The sequence below is a fragment of the Myotis lucifugus genome, unplaced genomic scaffold (genome assembly GCF_000147115.1).
Source record: "Myotis lucifugus unplaced genomic scaffold, Myoluc2.0 scaffold_1095, whole genome shotgun sequence".
Taxonomy (NCBI): domain Eukaryota; kingdom Metazoa; phylum Chordata; class Mammalia; order Chiroptera; family Vespertilionidae; genus Myotis; species Myotis lucifugus.
The window spans coordinates 42,518-69,254 of NW_005872143.1; the positions used below are offsets into that span (position 1 = coordinate 42,518).

Below are 26,737 nucleotides of genomic sequence, written 5' to 3' on the forward strand. Positions count from 1 at the left end.
TTTTCTGGGAAACTATGGGAACATAAGCCTAGAACTAAATTTCTAAATCTAAATAAAATTTAAAACTACATAAAATTTTCAAAACTTTTATGCTACTAATTCCCTAAAATACCAGAGATGACTTTAGAGCAGCGGTTCTCAACCTGGGGGTCGAACGACCCTTTCACAGGGGTTGCCTAAGACCATCCTGCATATCAGATATTTACATTACGATTCATAACAGTAGCAACATTACAGTTAGGAAGTAGCAACGAAAATAATTTTATGGTTGGGTCACAACATGAGGAACTGTATTTAAAGGGCCAGAAGGTTGAGAACCACTGCTTTAGAGAATAATTAGGACTCCACTGGTTCAACCCAAAATTCTGGAAATGAGGAAGCAATGCGTCCTGAGAAGCAGCAGGAGCTCAGCAGCGAGAGGGTCAGGTGTGTCGGAGCCCAGCACTCACACTGCTGCTTGGCAGAGGGGCGGCAGCAGCAAGCCAACTCTAGAGGCTGAGGGTTTGATTCTGAAATGCAGACTGAGCGCCCAGCACAGAGCAGCTCCTGGTTCTGCAGCCGCAGACAGCAGACAACAGCCCTCACCGTGAGCAACGACTAGTGTGTGTGTGTGTGTGGGGGGGGGGGGGGCTGGTTGTGTCTCAGCACTCTTCCCTTCAGGGCTCCGCCCCATGTAACTCAGTGCTTAGTGAGTGAGGAGCAGACGTGACGTTCAAATGGTAGCAGATGTGCTAGTGAGACAGGCTTTACTGTAACTGAGGCTGAGATTTAACTGGGGGATAATCTGACTATTTAAAGAACTACCACAAATTAACATCTTAATTTTAAGTCATTACTAAAAAGGAATTATTTCCTGTACAGGGGAAAATACCACCTAGTTACAAAACGAATCATCTGTAATAATAAAAGCGTAATATGCTAATTCAACCAGATGTCCTTCCGGATGAAGCCGGGGCTGCGAGGGAAGCCCAGGTCCCGGGTGCCAGAGAGAAGCTGGTGCCAGCAGCTGGGGGAAGGAAGGCCTACCCTTGCATGAATTTCGTGCATTGGGCCTCTAGTAATAAATAAGGGGTAACTTCTACAGTTTCCAAAAGATTAATATAACTTTAAAAACTCAGGTCAAAACTTTCAAAACCAGATTAAGAGAGCACAAAATATTACCTTTAATACTTACTTCTGTAATCCCTGTAACTGGTTTTTAATGGTTCCATGGATCATTTTAATAAAATTTGTATTCCAACTGAAGAGAGAACTAAGAAATCTTCTTCCCTACAAGAAAATAGGATATAATGATAAATTTGAAACCACATAAAAAGTTCCCAGCAAGTAAAGAACAATTCTTTGATTGTTTAATAACATTTAAGTTTGCTGTTCCCAACCAGGAAGCATCTGCAATTAGAACTTGGAACCCAGACGGGAGCTGTGCTGGAGAGCGGCCCCTCCGGTGCGGGCATGGCACAGGGAGCCCTGCAGTACCGCCGTGGCAGCAGCATCACTGAGCTCCTTCCTCACTCAACTGCAGGATGACAGACAGGCAGCAACTCAGGGCTCTGAGGTAAGCTAAGGATTCCATACACATCTCACCTGGCTGTCACAGATGTCCACATAACGTAAAGTAAAGAATGTTCAAAATCTCCCATTTTGGGGTGGGAATGGAATCGAATATTAGTTCATTTCATCTTTTTTTAAAATATATTTTATTGATTTTTTACAGAGAGGAAGGGAGAAGGATAGAGAGAAAATCAATGAGAGAGAAACATCGATCAGCTGCCTCCTGCACACCCCCTAAATGGGGATGTACCTGCAACCAAGGTACATGCCCTTGACCGGAATCGAACCTGGGACCTTTCAGTCCGCAGGCCGATGCTCTATCCACTGAGCCAAACCGGTTAGGGCTCATCTTTTTTTTTTTTTTTTAATATATTTTTAGTGATTTCAGAGAGGAAGGGAGAGGGAGAGAGAGAAAAAAAACAAATGATGAAAGAGAATCATTGATCGGCTGCCTCCTGCATGCCCCACACTGGGGATCAAAGCCCATAGCCCGGGCATGTGCCCCGACTGGGAATTGAACCACGACCTCCTGGTTCATAGGTCGACACTCAACCACTGAGCTACACTGGCCAAGCCATTTTATCTTTAATAAACGAGAAAACTGAGGACTTACAAATTTAAGAGGCTAAGTAGCTGCTAAGCTAGAATTTTCAAATAAACACAGTCCCCAAGTTAGATGGCACACAAAAGGCTGCATTCTAAATACAAGCAAGTCTTCTTTGCACCCCTAGCATGGGCACACAGTCAGTGTTAACTATACTCACGTTACTAGGTTATACCTATGAACCTAAAAAGCAAGAATAGTCACCCTCTGTAGAGTGCATAGAACACACCCACCAAGAACCTCCCTGGGGAACAGCACCCCTCACTGCTCCCAGCACGCAGTCTATGGAAACTACAGCCAAGCAGCACCTTCACACACATGGCAGAGGAACCATGCATGCAACAAGTTAGTTTTTTGGTTTTTTTTAAGTATTTACTGAAATACTTATCATTTATCATTTACTTGTCAGTAGAATACAAGATATGTTTTGTTTAGAATGACTAAAAACTGACCTAAACAAATGAATGATTATCAGGAAACTAAGTTTAGATATCTTAAATTCAAAAGGGCACATCAGTTAAGAAGAGTTGCAGCACTCGGGTGTGTGTGTGTGTCTATGCCATACACGTGCATACACATACATATGTAAGTTAGACAAAGGCAACTCATCAACTGCTATGTGTAAACCAATGGAAACAAAGTTGATGGTCTGAATCCACTCTCAGCTTCTTTACTCTCCCCAGTTTCCTAACAATCCTGGAGGTTAAGGCAGAGGATGGCGATGCGATAACAGCAATAAGCACCATCGGAGCACTTCCTGCGACCGCGAGCTCAGCACCTGCGATGCTGGCGGAGGTTCCCCATGCATCGCGGCCGGTGCCTCACAGCTACTATCGCTACTTTACAGAAAGAAACACTCAGGCTGAGAGTGGTCTGATGAAGGCCCGCCCTCATGAAGTGCGCAAACAGGGATCTGAGCACAGCCCCTCTGACCCCAGAAGCCGAAGATCTTGGTCAGTGTGGTCAGTAATCACTCACCGCCCTGGCACCTGGCTGACGGGGATGGTGCGCTGCAGCGAGAGGCAGGCTGCGTCAAACCCTGTCTCTCCCATTGACTGCCGAGGCTTCAAGCACACACTCCATGGAGGAGCTTCTGACCTGGAGCCCTTCCTCCTCCTGCAGGTTTGTTCCCACCCCACTCAGGGAGGAGTGACGACTTCCTCCTTTGCCACCAACATATGCCTGCCGGGCCATGAGCAACCAAACGCAAAGGCTGCATCCTAAATACAAGCAAGTCTTCTTTGCACCCCTAGCAAGGGCACACAGTCAAAGCTCTATAAACAATGATGGAAAGACCCAGAGAAAGCAAGTCAGCACTGTCCCACAGACTTATGCAAGCCACTCTGTAGTTTTTAATTCTCTAATGGCCACCGTAATAAAAGTGAAAAAGAATTAATTTTAATGTTTATGTAAGCCAATATATCCAAAAATTATCATTTAAATATATAACTAATGAAATTATTGAGACATCTTACATCCTTTTTTCATAGTAAGTTTTTGTTTGTTAATAGTCATCCGAGGATATTTTTTCCATTGATTTTTATTTATTTTTCTTCTTTATTAAGGTATTACATATGTGTCCTTATTCCATTGATTTTTAGAGAGAATGGAAGGGGGGGCGGGTAGAGAGAAACATCGATACGAAAGACACAGCGATTGGTTGCCTCCCACATGAGAGGAACCTGCAACCCAGGAATGTGCCCTTGACTAGGAATCGAACCTGAGACCATCTGGTGCATGGGCCAATGCTCTAACCACTAAGAACACCGGCCAGGGCCTAAGTTTAGATTGAGAAAGTATGTGTGTTTTGTAAAACTTCACCTTGAAGTCTTTGAGCACCTTCATTATTTTTTCCTCTTAATTGAAAATCAAACCTAAAGAGACAGTAATCTCAGAGCCTTTCCCCTTTTCTCTTTCCCTTTAGTGTCACTATCTAACAATGGGGTCTGGGCCAGTGACTTAACCAGCCCGGAGGGACGACATTAAGTAGAAGTGCCAACAAGCCCTTCCCCTCTCTGCTTCCTCCTGCTCCAGAGGTTCGGGCTGGAGCACTAGAGCGGCTGTGACCACGTGAGGGCAGGGAGAAAGCAGATGGGCCGCCCAGTGGTTGCAGCGCTGTGTGAAGCATAGGCACACATGGTCACACAGCTATGGCATTCGTTTCGGAGCCCACAGAGCAGGAAGAGTCAGCATGTCACACAAGTGTTTTCAAAGCTTTCCACATGAGATTACCAATCACAGAAGCTGCATCACTCCCACCCCCCGAACCCCCTTAAAAACACTATTCTAGAGAGGAGAAACCAAGATGGCGGCATAGGTAAACACCGGAAATTGCTGCCTCACACAACCACTTCAAAAATACAACTAAAAGACAAAACGGACATCATCCAGAACCACAGGAAGGCTGGCTGAGTGGAAATTCTACAACTAGAAGGAAAGAGAAAAGCACACAGACTTAGAGGAGGTGCGGAAGTGAAGTGCAGAGGTACGGAGGCTCGAGCGCGCACGGAAAGGGGCTGGTACCTGAGGACGCGGCTGTCTTTTTCAATCAGGAGGGAGTCTCAAGCTCCCAACTGCTCTGAACTCCAGTTCCGGGCGAGTCTCTGGGGACCCAGACTCATATGGAGAGAAACTGGACTGTCTGGCATCGGTCGGAACTCGAGGGCGGCTTTCTCTCAGAGGTGCTTACAGCCATTACCGGGACACTGAGACATGGGGCCTCTTAGGGTAGGATCAGCCATAGCTGTTTGCTCCACCCTATTGATTCCCTGAGACCCCGCCCCACCCAAACTGTGCGCAGAGGCTTTTGCATACAAAAGGCCTGGCCCTTTGCAATCTGAAAATTACCTAATGAACTGCAGCTGGGTCAGAGAGACCCAGAACATCCAAAAGAAGGCCCAAGGCCCCACAGCAGCTCGCACTGCTTCACAGCTGGGCCTCATCTGGGCACCTCCAAACCCCAAACAAAGAAGAGGGATCTGCAGATCTCTCCATAGCTCCTGCTGGGTAGCCTCAGGCAGAGGCTAAATTAGCACCTCCTTAGATCCAAGAGCCAGTGTACCCAGTGGTCACAGTGGGACCATCCAGATTACAACTCCTCAGATCCATAAGGGACACACTCAGGGGGCAGACTCAGTGAGCACGAAAGCCCCACTGAAGCAAGTCCTGCCCCAGAAGGGTGTCTCCAGCACAGAAGTTCTCCCACTGTAGACACAGCTGATTCTCACTGCCAATTGGCCTGGAGGTCAATTCCTCCCAGTGATACCTACAACAATCAAGGCTTAACTACAAGACTGTGGACAAAGCCCACAAAGGGGTGCACCAAGAGTGTCTACCTCAGGTAACTGGGGAGGCTGAGCCACTGGGCCCTATAGGACACCTAGCACAGAAAGCCACTCTATCAACACAGGGAAGCAGCCAAAATGCGGAGACAAAGAAACAGGTCACAAATGACAGAAATGGAGGAAAGCAAACTACTGGACACAGAGTTCAAAACCACAGTTATAAGGTTTTTCAAGAATTTTCTAGAAACTGCCAATAAATTTAGTGAGACCCTCAAGAAATTTAGTGAGACCCTCGAGGATATGAAAAAGGACCAACTAGAAATTAAGCATACACTGACTGAAATAAAGGATATTATACAGAGTTCCAACAGCAGACTAGAGGATCCCAAGAATCAAGTTAAAGATTTGAAATACGGCCCTGGCCAGTTTGGCTCAGTGGATAGAGCGTTGGCCTGTGGACGCAAGGGTCCTACGTTCGATTCTGGTCAAGAGCATGTACCTTGGTTGCGGGCATATCCCCAGTGGGGAGTGTGCAGGAGGCAGCTGATCGATGTTTCTAACTCTCTATCTCTCTCCTTTCCTCTCTGTAAAAAATCAATAAAATATATTTTTTTTAAAAAAAGGATTTGAAATACGAAGAAGCAAAAAACACCCAACCGGAAAAACAAAAATAAAAAAGAATCCAAAAATATGAAGATAGAAAGAAATAGACTTACAAGTCCAGGAAGCGCAGAGAACCCCAAACAAAAGGAATCCAAAGAGGACCACACCAAGACACATCATAATTAAAATGCCAAGAGTAAAAGACAAAGAGAGAATCTTAAAAGCAGCAAGAGAAAGACAGTCAGTTACCTACAAGGGAGTACCCATACGACTGTCAGCTGATTTCTCAACAGAAATTATGCAGGCCAGAAGGGAGTGGCAAGAAATATTCAAAGTGATGAATAGCAAGAACCTACAACCAAGATTACTTTACCCAGCAAAGCTATCATTCAGAATTGAAGGTCAGATAAAGAGCTTCACAGATAAGAAAAAGCTAAAGGAGTTCATCACCACCAAACTAGTATTATATGAAACTAGAGGCCTGTTGCACGAAAAGATTCGTGCAATAGGCCTTCCCTTCCCCTGGCTGCTGGCACCAGTTTTCCTCCGACACCCGGGACCCAGGCCTTCGCTCCAGCCGGAGCCGCCTTCAGTCTTCGCTCTGCCACTTCGCGCCTACGTATGCAAATTAACCACCATCTTTGTTGGTGGTTAATTTGCATATCTCGCTGATTAGCCAATGGGAGGCATAGCGAAGGTATAGTCAATTACCATGTTTGTCTATTATTAGATAGGATGCTGAAAGTTATCCTTTAAGAAGAGGAAGAAGAAGGTAAAGATACAAATTATGAACAACAAATACACATCTACCAACAAGTGAATCTAAAAATCAATTGAATAAATAATCTGATGAACAGAATAAACTGGTGAATATAATAGAATCAGGGGCATAGAAAGGGAGTGGACTGACTATTCTCGGGGGGGAAAGGGGTGTGGGGGGTGCGGGAAGAGACTGGACAAAAATCATACACCTATGGATGAGGACAGTGGGGCGGGGGGGCCGGGGTAAGGGCAGAGGGTGGGGTGGGAACCGGGTGGAGGGGAGCTATGGGGGGGAAAAAAGAGGAACAACTGTAATAATCTGAACAATAAAGATTTAATTAAAAAACACACACACACAAAAAAAACACTATTCTAAGTCGACATCTGGGATTTGCTTCAGATCAATCCCAGACTGGGGTGGACAGTGGTAGGAATACAGAGGAAACAAGACTGGCCATGTGTTGGTATAATTCATACTAAATTCTGAATCTATTTGTATTTTACACTTAAGACCACAGTTTGGCCACATTTCACATGCTCGGCAGCCACACATGGGCGTGACCACCAAGATGGACAGTGAGAGGGCCAAAGCAGAGCCTCTCTTTCAAATTATTAGATGGGCAGAAAAAAGAAATAAAAAAATACTGTAATGACAGTTTTGAGTATATGCCAATTAGGAATTAAGTGAGAGAAGAGTCAGACCTAATCCATGGGGAAGTGCTTTCTCAACCTTATTTTTAATCATTCTTGATTTAAAATGCAATCATGGTTTCTGCAGACAGCCCCTGCTACTATCTGATATAATGATTAAATAAGCAATGACTTGTAAAATGTTTGCTTAGTACTGCCATGCAGTGAAAACACTGTGCAATAAATAGCTCTCGATAGCTAAGATGACTCATTAAAACACTGGGCACAGTAATAACAACAATCAGGTGAACTTAGAGAAAACATCCATTTAAAAAGCAGTTCATATCCCTAGCCAGTTTGGCTCAGTGAAAAGAGCACCAGCCTGCGGACTGAAGGGTCGTTGGTTCGATTCCGGTCAGGACACATGCCCGGATTACAGGCTCAATCCCCAGTGAGGGAGGAGGCCAATCAATGATTCTCTCTCATCATTGATGTTTCTATCTCTCTCCCTTCCTCTCTGAAATCAATTAAAAATATCTATATTTAAAAAAAGCAGTCACAAATATACCAGAAAAGAAAATCCTATTTACCTCTTCTTTCTTGATATAATTAACACTTATGAAGCACTCAAGTAGCATATTTTTAATTTCTCTACTTTCCTCCAAATCATAATCAAAGCAATACAAAGCTTGATGAACATGCCAAAGCCGACTTATGTCTGCACCCTAGGAATGACAAAAAAAGAAAAACGTTAGAGTTTTTCAATAATCAGTAAGGTCACATTTCAAGTTAACAAAAAATATTTTATATAATTATAATTCTAGATTATTTATCAAAACGGAAGAATGACAAAAGAAAACAGACTTAAAAATTTGCAAATGCCTCACTCAACCACCCCCCCCCAAAAAAATCAAACCTCCTCACTGAAACCCCCCCAAAAATTTGCAAATGTCACTTGCAACTCTAAAGAACACTTTTTTTTAAGTCCTTACCAGAGGATGTTTTTATTGTTTTTTTTTTTAGAGAAAGAGGAAGTGAGGGAAAGAGAAACATTGATTTGAGAGAGAAACATCAATCCATTGCCTCCCCTACACACCCTGACTGGGGATCAAACTCCTAACCCGGGTCAGGTATGTGCCCTGACCAGGAATCGAACCCAAAACCTTTTTGGTACGTGGGTCAACACTACACCAACTGAGCCACCCGGCCAGGGCGAGAGAACACTTTTTTAAAACAAGCAAAAGCCAGCAGAGACATTGATGCCCAGGGCTGCCCAGCAGTTTCCTGCGACTGTGAAAACACCTGTCTGCACTGTCCAGCGCGAGGGTCATTAGCCCATCAGGCTATGGAGCAACTGAAACGTGACTAGTGCAACTGAGGAACCAAACCTTTCATTTTCTTCACTTTAAATTTAAATAGCCCCATGTGACTACTGGCAACCGCAGTGAACAGGGAAGGTGTCGAATACTAGGAAGATGTGATTTAAAAGCTAAACAAAAATGGCCGAAAAAGAGATAAAAAACCAACAACAAATCAGCCCTGACTGGTTTGGCTCAGTAGATAGAGTGTCGCGGCCTGCGGAATGAAGGGTCCCGGGTTCGATTCTAGTCAAGGGCATGTACCTTGGTTGCGGGCACATCCCCAGTTCGGGGTGTGTAGGAGGCAGCTGATCGATGTTTCTCTCTCATCGATGTTTCTAACTCTCTACCCCTCTCCCTTCCTCTCTATAAAAAATCAATAAAACATATTAAAAAAAAATCGATGATGGCTTAAGGATAACTCGGCCATGCACAGGGCTGTTGATCACTCCTAAGGCAGCAGGAGAAGCTCTGTAGCTGGCTGAGGGTCCTGTCATCAAACTGGCTGCTCCTTGGAGGCCACTCACTGATGGAGCAACGTGCATAGGCCTGAGCTTTCTAGAAAGCTGTTGGCAATGTGCATGAAGAGCTCCGAGTTCAAATCCAGGGAATTACCAACTTCATTTCTAGAAATTCCTAAATATCCCCAACACAACAATGATCACCTTGGTGGTGGGATTATGGGTGATTTTTATCTTCCTCATTTTTTTTCCTGATTCGGGTGTCTTTTTCTGGATTTCTGAACTGTATACCAAAGATTACAGGATGAGAAAGAGCCAAGTTATATCCAACCTTCAAACATACTGTCTGTAGGTCCCCAGACCTGGGCTACAGGCTGAAACAGTCCTCCCCCACCCACCCCCCGCCACCCCCCATCAGTCAAGTACACATTAAACAAGCAAACATACAGTTTTCGTCTGGAGGCTCTTCTTGAGCAGCAAGGTGAAAGCAGTCTTCCCCATGTCCTCTTTGGCAGGCAGGCCCTTCTCCCACCACGTCACACACAAGCCCTGGATGGAGCTCTGCAGCTTTCGTTCCGATTCAGGTAGTGCATACAAAATACCTAAAAGAGAGCCCAGTAACTGTTCCATTGGTAAGGAAAATCAATGTTGGTTCAGACTCAACAGTACAGAGCAGTGATTCTCAACCTTTTCCATCTCATGGCACATAAACTAAACATTAGAATCCTGGGGCACGCCAAAGAATACTGTTTGCCAATCTGACAAAAAACAGGTGTCATTCTGATTCATTAATACTAGATGGCTAATGTCATTTTTTTTTTGACAATCTAAGGCAGGGGTGGGGAACCTTTTTTCCTGCCAAGGGCCATTTGTATACTTATAACATCATGTGCTTAATATAATTCACTTAATATAAATTTATGTTGCTATGAAAAAAGCTCCTAGATTTATTGAATTTTGATTCCCGCCTGTGGTTGCCTTGGCAGAGCCAGACCAAATGATTTTGCAGGCCTTATACGGCCCGTGGGCCAGATATTCCCCACCCCAGATCTCAGGGAAAAGCAGTCAGGGTTCCTGACTAAACAGTCAGGTACTGCATGTTTAAAAAATTTTTGCAGCACACCAGTTGAAAATCGCTGGAATAGAGTACGATGACTTATAAAGGTTTGCTAAGCAAATATTAGTTTACTAGTGGCCCGGTGCACAAAATTCGTGCATGGGGGGGGGTGTCCCTCAGCCCAGCCTGCACCCTCTCCAATTTGGGACCCCTCAGGGGATAACCGGCAGTCCAACTTCCCTCTCACAATCCAGAACCACTGGCTCCTAAACACTTGCCTGCCTGCCTGATTGCCCCTAACTGCTTCTGCCTGCCAGACTGATCATCCCTTACTGCTCCCCTGCTGGCTTGATTGCCCCTAACCATCTCTGCCTCAGCCCCACACTCAGGACCCAGGATTCCCTCCTCCAGCCGACCACAGGCACCTGGGCCAGCTTTGCCCAGGCTGGCTGCAGCTGCAGGTGCTGGCGCCCCGGACTACAGGGTGGGCAGCTTCTCCATCTCCCGGGCCACAGCCAGCCGCAGGTGCTGGTGCCTGGGACTGTGGGGTGGGCAGCTTCTCCGTCTCCCAGGCTGCAGCCAGCCATAGGCACTGGTGCCCAGGACTGCCGGCAGGCGGCTTCGCCCGGGCCCGGCTTTGTCAGGAAGGATATGTGGATGGTCGTCCAGAAGACGTGCAGTCTAATTAGCATATTACCCTTTTATTAGTATAGATCATGGTGTGTTTTTTCTTGCCATCATTACCCATAGAAACTGTTGCTTATGTATTAAAGTTCTAAGTCTAGAAGCAGCTTCAGAATTCTTCTCACCATTCATCTCAAGTCTGATGCTTAGTTGATCAGAATTAATACCTGAGGTGAAGCCTCTTACTTCAGATGTATCCCAGAATGTATGGCATCCTCTCTGCTTTATGATCCAGCTAATAATACATTGCCTCAATCATGTTGATTGAGGTCATTTTCCCCCTTGCAGTTTCTAATAGATTACCATCTACTGCTTAGGAAGTAAAATTTACTGTCTCCCTGTAGACTGCAAAATAAGGCATTTTTCTCATCAATAAAATTTCATTCTTTCAGCATGAGTAATTTTGTCAACAACGTTTTGAGGCAGTAACAGTTTATAACAAATTGAGTGAATTACTGTTTCAGGTACTGTGCTGTGTCATACACAGATTTCATTTTATCTTTGCAACAACTCTATACAGTAGGTACTATAATGACACAGATGAGAACACTGAGGTATAGAGAGATCAGGTAACTTGACCAGTAAAACCCGAAAGTGGCTGAGTCTCATTTCAAATCCATGAGCCATGCCATTTAACCATTACATTCCACTCAGTATTGTGCTAGAGCCTGCTCTTACTGGCTCACAAATTTTCAGGAATTTTGTAAGCTGGTTGTTAAACATGTTCATTATTAAAAATTAAATTATATAATCTTAAAAGTGAATAAATTACATTAAAACCGAAGGTAATACATACTCTAAATTCATCACTCAATTATTTACTACACTTTACTGTTCTGACTCTTGACATTATTTATGTCTTTTGGGTCTTTCTGGTAACAGTGTATTACTGCATGTTTCTCCTCAGCTCTGCATTTAGTGGCATCACATTAGCAGCTGAAATCAGCCATGGATGGAGAATTTATGCCACAGAAATTGGCCAACAGTATAAATCAGAGTTTTGTTTTCTTTGATTGAGAGCCAGTTGTTAAACATTTATCGGCACAACACTGACCACATTGGTGGTGGTGGTCTTGTCAGGATGTGTTATATTATGCAGATGAAAATCTATTTAAACAGACTTGATGTAGATATTTTCAAAGATGGAAGAATTGTCCCTGTCAACTATTGCAATTAGGAGCGATTAGGTTGGCAGGAGAGCAGTTAGGTGTTAATCAGGCCGGCAGGGGAGCAGTTAGGGGGTGATCAGGTTGGCAGGCAGAAGCGGTTAGGGGCAATCAGGAGCCAGCAGTCCCACAGGGATCGCGCCTAAACCGGCAGTCGGACATCCCTCTCACAATCTGGGACAGCTGGCTCCTAACCACTCACCTGCCTGCCTGCCTGCTCGCCCCCAACTGCCCCCGCCCTGCCAGCCTGCTCGCCCCCAACTTCGGCTGAAGTAGGAGATATGGCCTGTCTGTCAGCAACTCCACCCCCGGGAAAGTGAGGCAGCCCAAGCGCCGGCAGTGAAGTAGTTGAGCAGAGTAAGGATGCCTTGGGTTTTCCCTTGGGAAAGTCATGCTTGAAGGGCATTTTTAGGTCCATGGTGGGCAAGGGAGGATAGTCTGACCTCATATGGGTGCCATGAAGATGAGAAACAACTGTGAGGTTAGCTTGATCCCTGGTCTCATCAAACTGGCCAATCAGTGCTGAGATGGAGCTGCCCGGCTCATTCTCATTCGTTAAAGTGACATTATCGATAAGATGACAAGAAGGCCCCGCTCCCTGCTCCCTGCGGGCCCTGCTCATCCGCGGCGACTGGCAGGCCCTGCTCCCTGCTCCCTGCAGGCCTGCCCTGCTCCCTGCTCCCTGCAGGCCTGCTCCACCCTGCTATCTGCGCGCCTGCTCGTTGCCTGCACCATCCATGGCTTGCCTCATGCGCACCAGTCCCCTCTCTGCCATCTGCGCACGCAGTGTCCTCCTGAGCCGGTCGTGACTGTTATGGTGTCCCAGACAAATCTGCGTACTACCTCTTTATATAATATAGATTTCATAATCACATCTTCTCCTTAATTTAGCCCACTATTCCTCCTAAATTAATAACTACAGTTTTGTAGTTTAGTTAAACTTGAGAAATACCATGATATAAATTTTAGTATAGGAAAACTCCCATAAGAGTCAACAGTATTCCTAAGAACACGGTCATACATATGTAAAGAAAAAAGTGCAATGTCACAACTGTTTGCTTAAATTTAAACTATCAGGCAGGAATCACCAGTTGAGACACTTAGAATCAGACCTTTTTCCCTTAATAAGCTCATATCATTGGTCCTGTAGGTCAGGTGAGACCTTCCTTAAAACCTGCACACAACAGCAGTCAGCAGCTCAACTATGCTTACCTGCACCATGTGAAACATTTACATGCAGGTTAAAGTAAAGTAATTACTGAAAGAACACTCTGCTCCTTCTGCATGAAGTCAAAGAGCCTGATTGCAACATGGTGCCTTAGCACCACTTTGCTTCAGCATCGCTGCTTCCTCCCAGACCGCATGGACCACCAGTGGTCCGCAGATCACCGGTTGGCGACCACTGGTTTAGACGCCTCTTCTACACATGCCTCAGGGCAACAGGCAACTTACCGTTCAATATAACAGCACACTCCAGTAAGGCCTCATAGTTCTCACTCTCATTTATTACAGACACAGAAGCAAGAATCACAGCTGTAATTGCATGGGTTATTTCTAGAGTTTTTTTCTATAAATAAAAAAAAATCAAAATATGAGTGAATTAAAATCAATGTAAAATTCAAGCCACACTTTTAGCTTATTCTAAAAAGTGAATTAAAGTTGAATATAAACAAGTCAGTTATCCATAAAGTACAGCAACACTGACTACGAGATTAATAATGGAGGATTATAAGAGGGTAAAACTACAATAAACAATCTTCCAATACTCTTCTTGACTTCTAACTTTATTTGTTTTTGAAAGACCAATACTACCATTTTTGAATGGTGGTCTGTTTCCATATTGCCTTCTCCCTGGGCTTCCACGGCCTGCCATCCCTCCACTGGGCTTTCTAACAGCACTTCTGTTAACAGCTTCTTGAGCCTCTGCCATAGCTCTTCTTTCTGTTTCCTTGATAATTCATCTAGTAATTCGTTTAGGTTGAAAGGGTCAGAAGCATCTTCCTGTAAAATAAATAGCAAGTGTTACATTTCAAACACAAATATTAGTTCTAGCCTTTTCATAATGGCATCAAAGAAAAAGTGTAACTGCTAACCCAGTTACATGTTCAAGTGCTTGGGCAGAGTTTTCAAAATCCATTCCTACCAGGACAAAGTACAGGGTTATGAGGCAGAAAGCAGCAGATTCCTCCTCCACCTATTCAGCTCCAGTATCCTCATCATTGGAGTTTAAAATTTTACCCACTTAGCAAAATCCTCCCTAAAATCAAGCCATCCAGATGACCACGTCTCCAGGCCTATAACTGGCTTACAGAAGTGTGCTGGAGCTATAACAATAGCGCAGCAAGGCCAACTGACTGTGCTTAAAGTTTCCGGTCTCCAACCAGGCTTCAGCCCTCAACACCCACCTTTCGAGTTGTCTGTAAAACATTCTCTCCCATTAGCCAATGAGACTATTTCAGAGCCTCTCAATGACCCTTAAAACCGCCAATCCGAGGAAGAAAATGGTGGAGGTATAGACGGATGTGTCCCGTGCCTTGTCCAGGAGCAGATAAGGGTGAGCAGCTGAAACGGGTAACATACAGCCCTAATAAGCAGAAGATATTCAGCTGGGAGACAGTTTGCAGCCGGGAAAGACAGAGGACTCCCAAAGAAAGGGGACAGTTGGAGACTGCGGCTGAAATCTCTCCCGGAGCGCCGGCTCAGCCGCGGAGACCGCGCCATCTTGATGGCTGTTAGGGAGCATATACAGCCAAAGACCTGGCATCCACGGCATCCAGAGATCGGCTACTAACCCGGATACAACAGACCCCAAGCAGCGCGACTACGTGAACTTAGAGGAACCTTGCTTCTCCCCACGGAAAGGTCAGACTTCCCCTAAAGGTGCGGTTTGGAATTCAGGTTGGAGAGAGGAGCGCACGTGCGCGGTGGGGGAGGGGGGGTAATCTGAGCCCCACAAAGTCCGCGGCCATTGGGGCCAGCATGATCCGTGAGTGTGGAAGGGCTCCCTCAGGGCTGCTGGCAGAAGGGAACGCTAAAAATAAGCCCATAGCTGGACTGGGTGCAAAAAAGCAGCCTTGGATTTTGCTAGTGTGCTGGCTGTTTAGCACTGGGGAAGAGACGGTGCGCAGAAGGGACTGCGCACAGAGCTGAAAGGTGGGGGGTTGTGAATTCGCGCAACTTCTCAGGCTCTTGTTCTCTCTCTTCCCATTAAATCTGTGCGTTTGATTATTAAACCCAGTACATGGGATTGCCCAGTCAGGGTCACTCACAGAGACTGCAGGGGAAAGTTGTTTTTGTGGAACCTGGGAAACAGAGCAGGAGTAACGATTAAAGAACAGGTTCTAGGACAGTCGACTCTCCCAAACCAGTTTTAAGTGCGATAGGGAAAATAAACCCAACTGCTGGATAGAGAGGACTTATAGCAGGGGTCCTCAAACTTTTTAAACAGGGGGCCAGTTCACTGTCCGTCAGACCGTTGGAGGGCCGGGTTATAGTTTAAAAAAAAACTATGAACAAATTCCTATGCACACTGCACATATCTTATTTTGAAGTAAAAAAACAAAACGGGAACAAATACAATATTTGTATTTGCATGTGGCCCGCGGGCTGTAGTTTGAGGACCCCTGACTTATAGCCTCGGAGGTCAATCCAGAAACACTGCCACCCAGGGGCTGATCCACGAACTGACTCTTCTGTAAACACAAATAAAGGCAGTCTGGGAAACAAATACGGCCTGCCTTAAAATCAGGACTGTGGTTTACAACACGGAGGAACAGTGTATCTCAGGGAACTTCAATACTGTCCTGAATACCTGACAGGACTAAGGCATCCCAGAAAGAAGAGCAGAGGACCTGAAGTACATTTTTATTTTTATTTTTAATTCTTTTTTCACCTTTTAATTAAGAAACTATTTTTTTCTTTTTTCATCACCTGATTTTACCTTTTTAATTACTACACTTTTATTTTTAACTAGTATTATTAATACTACCATTTTACCATTTTTTAAAGTGTCATTTTATTTTCTCTTTATTTTATTTTGGGATTAGTGTTCTACATTCTATTTTCATTGTTCCTTTAGCATCATTTTTCTCTACCCCAAATTTACCTTTATGTCAAAACTCTTACTCACTTTTCCCTTTTTGTTGTCCTGTTTCTCTTACCCTATTCCTGCTTTAGATTTTCCCTATTCCTTCTTTTTACCCCCTGTCTAAATTTCACCCTACTTATATATCTAATTTCCAATCCCCTGCTCTAAATCCATATACACCTCTCTCTTATCTTTCTTCACTATCCAAAATTTTTTTCTTCTCTCTGTCGTTTTGTTATGTTTGCTTGATTGTTGAGTATATTGGGTTTTTTTATGCTTGTTTGTGAGATTGTTTTTCTTTTTCTTTTTATTTTCCTGTTGGTTTTTTTCTCTCCAGTTATTTTTGTGCTTCTGTTTTCTCTCGCCTCACTTGATATTAGTGGTTGTTTTTAGTTTGCATTCATCTCCAGGGATCTGTTGCTGGAATTGGTGGGGATTAGTGGCGGTGCTATTGGAGTTTTCTCCCCATATAGTCTCTTCCCCTCTTCTATTTCATTCTCTCTCTTCTCTCTCTTCCTTTTTTCCCTCCCTTTTCCCAATTCCATTTTTGCACTCCTTTTTTCCCCTTTTCTCTTTTATCTTTTTCTCTTCCATCTCCCTTATCCCCTAAGTCTCTTTGCTTGGGTGGTCACCTTTATTTGGGGTTATTAATATCGTGAATACATTTGTGTTCAGTGCCTTGTACGTTGTGCTTATTGTGTTGTATTTTGTGCCTTTAAATCAACACAGCAGAGAGAGAACTACATAACCAAACATCTGGAGAAGAGAGATCATGGTGAAACAAAGAACCAGCCCGCGTATGAAAGAAAAACAGGCATCACCAGAAAAGGAAGTAAACGAAATGGAGGCAAGCAACCTGTCAGAGAAAGAATTCAGAGAAATGGCCATAAGGTGGATGAAAAGAATGGAAGACAAATTCAACAATATGTGTAAGAACCAAGAGGAAATGAAGAAGAACCAAGAAGAAATGAAAAATGACATCACTGCTGTAAAGAACTCAATAGAAAGCATCAACAGTAGACTAGAAGAAGCAGAGGACTGCATCAGTGAGCTAGAAGACAAGGTAGGAAAAAATAGCCAAGCAGAGCAGCTTCTAGAAAAAAAATTAAAAAGCAGGAGGAGAGCCTAAGAGAACTTTGGGACAACACGAAACAAAACAACATCCATATAATAGGGGTGTCAGAAGGAGAGGAAACTGAGCAAGGAATAGAAAACCTGTTTGAAAAGATAATGACAGAAAACTTCCCTGATATAGGGAAGAAGAAACTCACACAAATCCAAGAAGCTCACAGAGTCCCAAACAAAATGAACCCCAAAAGACCGACGCCAAGGCACATTATAATTAAATTGGCAGACACCAATGACAAAGCAAGAATCTTAAAAGCAGCCAGAAAGAGACAGAAAGTAACCTATAAAGGATCCCCCATCAGGCTAGTGACTGATTTCTCAACAGAAACACATCAGGCAAGAAGGGAATGGAATGAAATATACAAAGTCATGCAAAAGAAGGGTCTGAATCCAAGAATACTGTACCCAGCAAGGCTATCAATCAAAACTGAGGGTCAAATCAGGAGCTTCACAGACAAAAAAGGACTACAGGAGTTTATCACCACCAAACCAGCAATGCAAGAAATGCTAAAGGGTCTGCTGTAAAAAGAAAAAATAGGAAATGAAGAAGGAACACAGGGGTAAAGAATAAAAATGGCGACAAACAAGTATCTATCAATAACTTTAAATGTAAATGGATTAAATGCCCCAATCAAAAGACATAGGGTAACTGAGTGGATAAGAAAACATGACCCATATATCTGCTGTCTACAGGAAACCCACCTCAGAAAAAAAGACGCACACACACTGATGGTGAAGGGATGGAAAAAGGTTTTTCAGGCGAATGGAAACGGAAAAAAAGCCGGGGTAGCAATACTTATATCTGACAAATTAGATCTCAAAGTGAAGGACATAAAAAGAGATAAGGAAGGCCACTTCATAATACTAAAGGGAGCAATCCAACAAGAAGAAATAACTCTGGTAAATATATATGCACCCAATATAGGAGCACCCAAAACATAAGAAATCTTCTGGAGGAGATCAAGGGAGAGATTGACAGCAACACAATCATAGTAGGGGACTTTAACACCCCATTATCACCATTGAACAAATCCTCTAAACAAAAAATCAGCAAAGAAACATCAATCCTAAATGACACACTAGATCAGATGGAATTAATTTAGATCTTCAGAACATTTCACCCCAAAGCCACAGAATATACATTCTTCTCAAGTGCACATGGGTCATTTTCAAAGATAGACCATATATTGGGTCACAGGCAAAGTCTCTTCAAATTCAAGAAGATAGAAAGCATATCAAGCATCTTCTCAGACCACAATGGCATAAAACTGGAAATCAACTACAATAAAAACAATCCAAAAAAAATCAAACACGTGGAAACTAAATAGCACGCTATTAAACAATGACTGGGTTACCAGAGAGATCAAAGAAGAAATAAAAAACATCATGGCAACAAACGACAATGAAAACACAACAATCCAAAACCTATGGGACACAGCGAAAGCAGTCTTGAGAGGGAAGTTCTTAGTGCTACAAGCCTACTGCAAGAAACAAGAAACAATGAGAATAAATTACCTAACTCTACAACTCAAAGAGTTAGAAAGAGAGCAACAAGAAAAGCCCAGTGTAAGCAGAAGGGAGGAAATAATAAAGATCAGAGCAGAGATAAACGATATAGAGACCAAAAAAACAATACAAAAGATCAACAAAACCAAGAGCTGGTTCTTTGAAAGGATAAACAAGATTGATGAACCTCTAGCCAGGCTCACCAAGAAACAAAGAGAGAGGACCCAAATAAACAAAATCAGAAATGAAAGAGGAGAAATAACAACAGACCCCACAGAAATACAAAGGATTGTTAGAAAATACTATGAACAACTCTACTCCAACAAACTAGACAACCTGGAGGAAATGGACATATTCCTAGAAAAATACAACATTCCAAAACTTAATCAGGAAGAAGCTAAAAGTCTCAATAGGCCAATAACTATGGAGGAAATTGAAGCAGTAATCAAAAAGCTTCCAGCAAACAAAAGCCCAGGGCCAGACGGCTTCACAGGGGAGTTTTACCACACATTCAAGGAAGAACTAAAACCTATCCTCCTCAGACTATTCCAAAAAATTCAAGAAGAAGGAACACTTCCAAGGTCATTCTATAAAGCCAGCATCACCCTAATACCAAAACCAGGTAAAAACAACAAAATGAAAGAGAATTACAGGCCAATATCCCTCATGAACATAGATGCCAAAATCCTCAACAAAATCCTAGCAAATCGGATCCAGTAGTACATCAGAAAGATCATACACCATGACCAAGTAGGATTTATCCCAGGGATGCAAGGATGGTACAATATCCGCAAATCAATAAACGTAATACATCACATAAACAAATTGAGAGAAAAAAAACACATAATCATATCAATTGATGCAGAAAAAGCTTTTGACAAAATTCAACACCCTTTCTTGATAAAAACTCTCAGCAAGGTGGGAATAGAAGGATCATACCTCAACATAATAAAAGCCATATGACAAACCCACAGCCAACATCATAATCAATGGGCAAAAACTAAAACCATTCCCCCTAAAAACAGGAACAAGACAGGGATGCCCCCTCTCACCACTGCTGTTCAACATAGTTCTGGAAGTACTAGCTGTTGCAATCAAACAAGAAGACGACATAAAAGGCATCCAAACTGGAAAAGAAGAAGTAAAACTGTCCTTGTTTGCAGATGATATGATACTGTACATAGAGAACCCTAAAGACTCCATCAAAAAATTATTAGTCTTGCCGAAACCGGTTTGGCTCAGTGGATAGAGCGTCTGCCTGCGGACTGAGAGGTCCCAGGTTCGATTCCGGTCAAGGGCATGTACCTGGGTTGCGGGCACATCCCCAGTAGGAGATGTGCAGGAGGCAGCTGGTCGATGTTTCTCTCTCATCGATGTTTCTGACTCTCTATCTCTCTCCCTTCCTCTCTGTGGAAAATCAATAAAAGGTATTAAAAAAAAATTATTAGTCTTAATAAATGAATTCGGCAATGTACCAGGATACAAAATTAATGCCAAGAAATCCATGGCATTTCTTTACACCAACAGTGAACTTACAGAAAGTGAGACTAACAAAGCAATCCCATTTACCATCGCACCAAAAAACTTAAGATACCTAGGAATAAACTTAACTAAGGAGATAAAAGACTTATAATGTGAAAATCTACAGGACACTGAAAAAAGAGATAGAGGAAGACATAAACAGGTGGAAGAACATACCATGTTCATGGATTGGTAGAATCAACATCATCAAAATGTCCATACTACCCAAAGCAATCTATAGATTCAATGCAATCCCCATTAAATTACCAACGGCATATTTCACAGATCTAGAACGAACATTCCAAAAATTCATCTGGAATAAAAAAAGAACAAAGTTGGTGGGATCTCAGTCCCAGATATCAAGCTGTATTACAAAGCCACTGTTCTTAAAACAGCTTGGTACTGGCACAAGAACAGACATATAGATCAATGGAATAGAACAGAGAACCCAGAAATCTATCCAAACCACTATGCCCAATTAATATTCAACAAAGGAGGCAAGAGCATACAATGGAGTCAAGACAGTCTCTTCAATAAATGGTGTTGGGAAAATTGGACAGATACATGCAAAAAGATGAAACTAGACCACCAACTCACACCATACAAAAAAATAAACTCAAAATGGATAAAAGACTGAAATGTAAGACAGGAAACCATAAAAATACTAGAGGAATCCACAGGCAGCGAAATCGCAAACATATGCCGAAGGAATTTCTTCTCTGATAATGCTCCTAGGGCAATGGAAACTAAAGAGAAAATAAACAAATGGGATTACATCAAAATAAAAAGCTTTTGCACAGCAAAGGAAACCATCAACAAAACAACAAGAAGACCCACTACATGGGAGAACATATTTGCCAATGATATCACCGATAAGGGTTTAATCTCCAACATTTACAGGGAACGCATGCAACTTAACAATAGGAAGATAAACAATCCAATCAAAAAATGGGCAACGGACTTAGACACTTTTCGAAAGAGGACATAGAGAAGGCCGAAAGACATATGAAAACATGCTCAAAGTCACTAATTATACGAGTGATGCAAATCAAAACGACAATGTGGTATCATCTCACACCTGTCAGAATGGCTATCATCAACAAATCAACAAACAAGTAGTGTTGGAGAGGATGTGGAGAAAAAGGAACCCTTCTGCACTGCTGGTGGGAATGCAGACTCGTGCAGCCACTGTGGAAAACAGTATGGAGCTTCCTCAAAAAACTAAAAATGGAACTCCCATTTGACCCAGTGATCCCACGTCTAGGAATATATCCCAAGAAACCAGAAACCCCAATCAGAAAGGATATATGCACCCCTATGTTCATAGCAGCACAATTCACCATAGCTAAGATTTGGAAACAGCCTAAATGCCCATCAGCAGATGAGTGGATTAGAAAACTGTGGTACATCTACACAATGGAATACTATGCTGCGGTAAAAAAAAGAAGGAACTCTTGCCTTTTGCAACAGCATGGATGGAACTGGAGAGCATTATGCTAAGTGAAATAAGCCAGTCAGAGAAAGATAAATACCACATGATCTCACTCATTTGTGGATTATAGAGAACAACATAGACTGATAAACAGGGACAGATCCAAAGACAGAGAAACATCGATCAGACTATCACTCCCCAGAGGGAAAGTAGGGGAGGGAGTGGGTAAGGGGAAGAGATCAACCAAAGGACTTGTATGCACACATATAAGCCAAACCAATGACATGGACAACAGGGGGATGAGAACATGAGTGTGTGTGTGTGTGTGTGGGGGGGGGGGTGTTAATGGGGGGGATAAGGACACATTTGTAATACCTTAACTAATAAAGAATAAATAAATAAATAAATAAATAAATAAATAAATAAATAAAACCGCTGATCCAACCACCACTTCCTCTGACTCTGAGCAGATGACCTCACCTCCTCTTTGACATAGCAAATAGAGGCCATCATCAAAGGACAGAGAGTACAGCTTAGAGCAGGGGTGGGCAAACTTTTTGACTCGAGGGCCACAATGGGTTCTTAAACTGGACCGGAGGGCCGGAACAAAAGCATGGATGGAGTGTTTGTGTGAACTAATATAAATTCAAAGTAAACATTATTACATAAATGGGTACGGTCTTTTTTTTTTTTTAGTTTTATTCATTTCAAACGGGCCGTATCCGGCCCTCGGGCCGTAGTTTGCCCACGGCTGGCTTAGAGGGACTCCCTGTAGCCAATCAGCCAATCTGACAGTATTTTATTTATACACACACACACACACACACTCTGAGTGGCCAGATTATTATGACCATCCCATCAGTACTTCGTTGGGCCACCTTTTGCCTTCAATACTGCGGCGATTCTTCTTGGCATTGACTCCACGAGATGTTGAAAGGTGATGGGAGGAATCTGACACCATGCCTGATGAATAGCACTGTCCAGTTCTGTGAGATTTGATGGTTGTGGAACCAGCTGCCTGATGGCTCTTTTAACTTCGTCCCACAAATGCTCAATTGGATTGAGATCTGGTGATTGTGGGGGCCACCTAAGCAAGGTAAAGTCTCCTTCATGTTCTTGAAACCACTCCTGCACAATGCGAGCACCGTGGCATGGCGCATTGTCTTGTTGGAAGAAGCCATCTCCATTTGGCTATGCCATCAACATGATAGGATGAACCTGATCAGCAACGATACTTAGGTATGTTGTACTATTCAAATGTTTATCCATACGAATTAAAGTGCCCAAATCATGCCAGGAAAACATGCCCCAAACCATAACTGCCTCCACCAGCTTGAAGGGTTGTACTCATGCATGTGGGGTGCATGCTTTCATGCTGTTTCCGCCAAATTCTCACTCTGCCATCTGCATGATGCAACTGGAAACGTGATTCATCAGACCACATGACTTTTTCCCAATGCTCAACTGTCCAATCCTTGTGTTCCTGTGCGAACTGGGGACGTTTTATCTTGGTAACTGCAGGCAGCAAAGGTGTTCAAACAGGCCTTCGGCTTCCATATCCCATACGATGCAGTGTACGGCTAATTTGCCTACAAACATCAGGTGGTCATAATAATCTGGCCACTTAGTGTGTATGAATAGAGTAAGAATCCATGGGGCCACACTGGTAATACACACACAAATAACTAGCAGCACTGGCACACTACAGAATGCCGATGGAAAAATACAGAAGGAACATGGGGTTGGAAAAATCACAATTTTAGTGCCATTATAGTAATAACTGATTCATGTAAGAATCGTCAATGGGTGCCAAACCCAGTGTGCGCAAGTACGTTGAGAAGCAGGTGGTTACCTAGTCTCAGTACTTCCTGCAGGTTACTTATTAATTGTGAAGCTTCAGTGGAGAAATCTGGGATACCCACCCTAAGTCACAAAATTACAGCACCAATAATGGGACCTCCCTGGCACGTTGCTGCCAAAACTCTCAGTCAATTTAACTAGATCAGTGGTCGGCAAACTCATTAGTCAACAGAGCCAAATATCAGCAGTACAACGATTGACATTTCTTTTGCGAGCCAAATTTTTTAAACTTAAACTATATAGGTAGGTACATTGTTATTAACTTAATTAGGGTACTCCTAAGGCTTAGGAAGAGCCACACTCAAGGGGCCAAAGAGCCGCATGTGGCTTGCGAGCCGCAGTTTGGCAACCACGGAACTAGACCATCAAACAAAGGCAAACGGAAGAACAGGCCACCAAGCAGCTCCCTTCTTCCCCTGGCTCCCCAGAACAACGGGGGAGCTGGAACGATGCTTCGTCATCACGGCACAGGGTGACCCTGCGGCCACCATGCTACCCAGATGTTGTTAATTTTTGCCTTTATATTTTAAATTAATATTGACTTAGCTTCATCATCATCAATTTAGTTTATGGTTTTATTTAACACTGTGGTGCACTGTTTGCAACAACAATCTTGGACTTCAAACCACTCATGGGCTGCTCGTCTCGGACAAATCACCTACCTCCTGCTAAGCCAGACATGGAACATCTACCCAGTTTGTCATTATGGACACCTCGGTGGTGAAGTGTTGGCCTAGTTTCTGCTGGTTATTTTTAAGTTTACAGGACATCATTTTATAACACAAAATCATTTTATAAGCTCATTTCTCTCATAAAGAAAAATAACTTCATACATCTTTACTAGCAACAAATTTATTAGATTCCTCTCTGAGTTATCACTAATTTGATTTTCAGTGCATGGTCTCGAGCCACACATGCCTCTTCTGTCCAAGGTCACAGTATTTAGAGCCAGTGCCTTATACGCTAGGGTTCCTCAGAGCCGGTGGTGGGCTCCACACCCGTCCATGACTCAGCTTCCACTGGAGCTGATGACACCCAAACTACCTCTAGCCCAGGCCTTTCCCAGGCTTCAAACACACTACATCCACCCACTGGACATGTCCTGTGCAAGTCCCCCCGGCAGTCATCCCACACATCCAAAACTGAGCCATCTTCTCCCCCAAACCTGCCCTCTGCCCACGTTCACAACCTCATGGATGGCTCTGCAAGTCAGAAAGCAAGGACCCTCTGGGCCCTTTTCCGGGCCATGTCCAATCAATCCACAGCGCTAGCACCCCCACTGCCCCCTGCCAGCTCACAAGGACACCCACACTTCCCATTTCCATGTCCTACTTCAACCACCACGGTGAAGGCACAGCTCCTCACTGCTCTCCGCCTCTATGTACCTCTCCACCAAGTTATTTCCACGTGCAGCCAAAGAGGCATTTCAAAGGCAGCTCGACTTTTCTGTCTCTCTCTTCTGCCCACTAGTCTTCTCTCCCTTTGTTCTCTTGCACGCAGGTCACTCTCGGCTGAAAGCCCCCATGCCTTCAGGAAGAGGTCTCAACTCCTTCACATGGTAGAGAAAGTCAGGGCTCAGCTCTTGCCGCCCCGCGCTGCACTTCTGTGCTCTACCCCTACCGAACCTTCATGCTCAAACCCAATGCGCCTCCGATGGCTAGCTTCTCTGTACGTCCAGAGCTGAGCTTCCAGAGCTTCCCGAGGGGATGGGAAGCAGTCCATTGCTGGACCTGCCCCTCCCCTATCCTGTCCCTTCCTCTGCTGTGTTCACACCTGGATCCACTGTGACTAACCTGAGGACAAAGAAGTATCTTGTCTTGCTCACAACTTCCTCACCATGCCACCAGGCACGCAGGAAACAGCAATAAACATGTAAGTAAACAGAGCACAGTGCATTACCTGCCTGAGCACCCTTCAGCGTCTCTTGCAGGAAAGCAGGAAATACAATTTGTGAGTAGCTGTCCATCAGCAGGTCTGTATTAGCAGACTTTGGTTTTTTAAATAAACCTTGGTCCCTAAGGATTCACTGAGATGACTATATTTCATTTATGGACATAATTTTAGAAAAATGTTTTACATTAACAGTCAAAATCACAATAAAGCTAAACCTAAAACTTACATCAAGTTGAATGAACTGCAAAAATTCTCCAATCAGCTCCTTAGACACAGCTTGAACAAATAGTTCGCGTTTTTCCATGACAGATGAAACTGCGCATTTATTCTGTAACCCTAGGGGAGAACACAGCACATGGAGACTTGCATTTGCAATTCCATCTTCTCCTGCACAATGGAATTTGGTGCTAGCACCCAAAACTGCAAAGAAACCCCTCTATACCTATGGTAGACAGCGTCTAACAATATTCTGACATAAAACAAGTCATATCTAAAAATTAATTTCCTTATTTTCATCACTGAGGACAGTCTCGACATAACATTGTTCATGAAATTGCCAACTAAGGAAAGAGAAACCCACATGGCCCCAGGAGGTGCCCCAGTACCTCTGCAAGGTGGGCACCGGTGTGCCAGCTCAGCGAAGATCAGGCAGATCCCGGCGGCTAAATGCTGCAGATGCTCCCTTTCCCAAGGGCTTCGAAAAAACTCCAGTCACAGCCGCTTGTTTTTCAGTGTGGCAGAGGGTCCCCTGGGATCGGGTCAGCGTGAGCAGCAGGTGTGCCCAAGCCCAGCACGCTGCTCCCAGCCCCTGTGGGGACCAAAGCTCAAAGGACTAGGGCTGTGCCAGCTCCTTCCCAGCTTGTGTCCCCCAATAAGCCGTGTTTTCCATCGAAACAGCCCTGCCCTGTCTGAAACACCAACCCAGAGATGAAGTCACAGCCAACCTACAGGGGTGGGCAAAAAGTGCGTTTACAGGTGTTTGTATGGAAAGACACCCAGGCTATGATTATTACAATAGCTTTACTGCCCTGACAGGTTTGGCTCAGTGGATAGAGCGTCAGCCTGCGGACTGAAGGGTCCCAGGTTCGATTCCGGTCAAGGGCATGTACCCTTGGTTGTGGGCACATCCCCAGTAGGAGGTGTGCAGGAG

General features: G+C 43.8%; 1 protein-coding gene across 6 annotated transcripts in view; it reads right to left on the bottom strand.

Moving 5' to 3' along the window:
• NCAPG2 (non-SMC condensin II complex subunit G2) overlaps positions 1-26,602 on the bottom strand; it is a 66,109-nt gene extending 39,507 nt beyond the window's left edge. The window contains exons 1-7 of one of the 6 annotated variants that reach the window (XM_023748028.1): positions 26,193-26,602; positions 25,814-25,923; positions 13,970-14,161; positions 13,613-13,727; positions 9,701-9,855; positions 8,025-8,159; positions 1,175-1,269 (exon numbers count right to left, since the gene is read on the bottom strand). In XM_023748028.1, the coding sequence (XP_023603796.1) occupies positions 1,175-1,269; positions 8,025-8,159; positions 9,701-9,855; positions 13,613-13,727; positions 13,970-14,161; positions 25,814-25,891 (770 nt within the window). In that variant the 5' untranslated portion in view covers positions 25,892-25,923; positions 26,193-26,602. Of the gene's footprint in view, positions 1-1,174; positions 1,270-8,024; positions 8,160-9,700; positions 9,856-13,612; positions 13,728-13,969; positions 14,162-25,813; positions 25,924-26,192 lie in introns of those variants that run through there. The other 5 variants (XM_023748029.1, XM_023748027.1, XM_014449273.2 and 2 more) reach the window with 5 other exon arrangements.
• Positions 26,603-26,737: the final 135 nt, after the last annotated feature.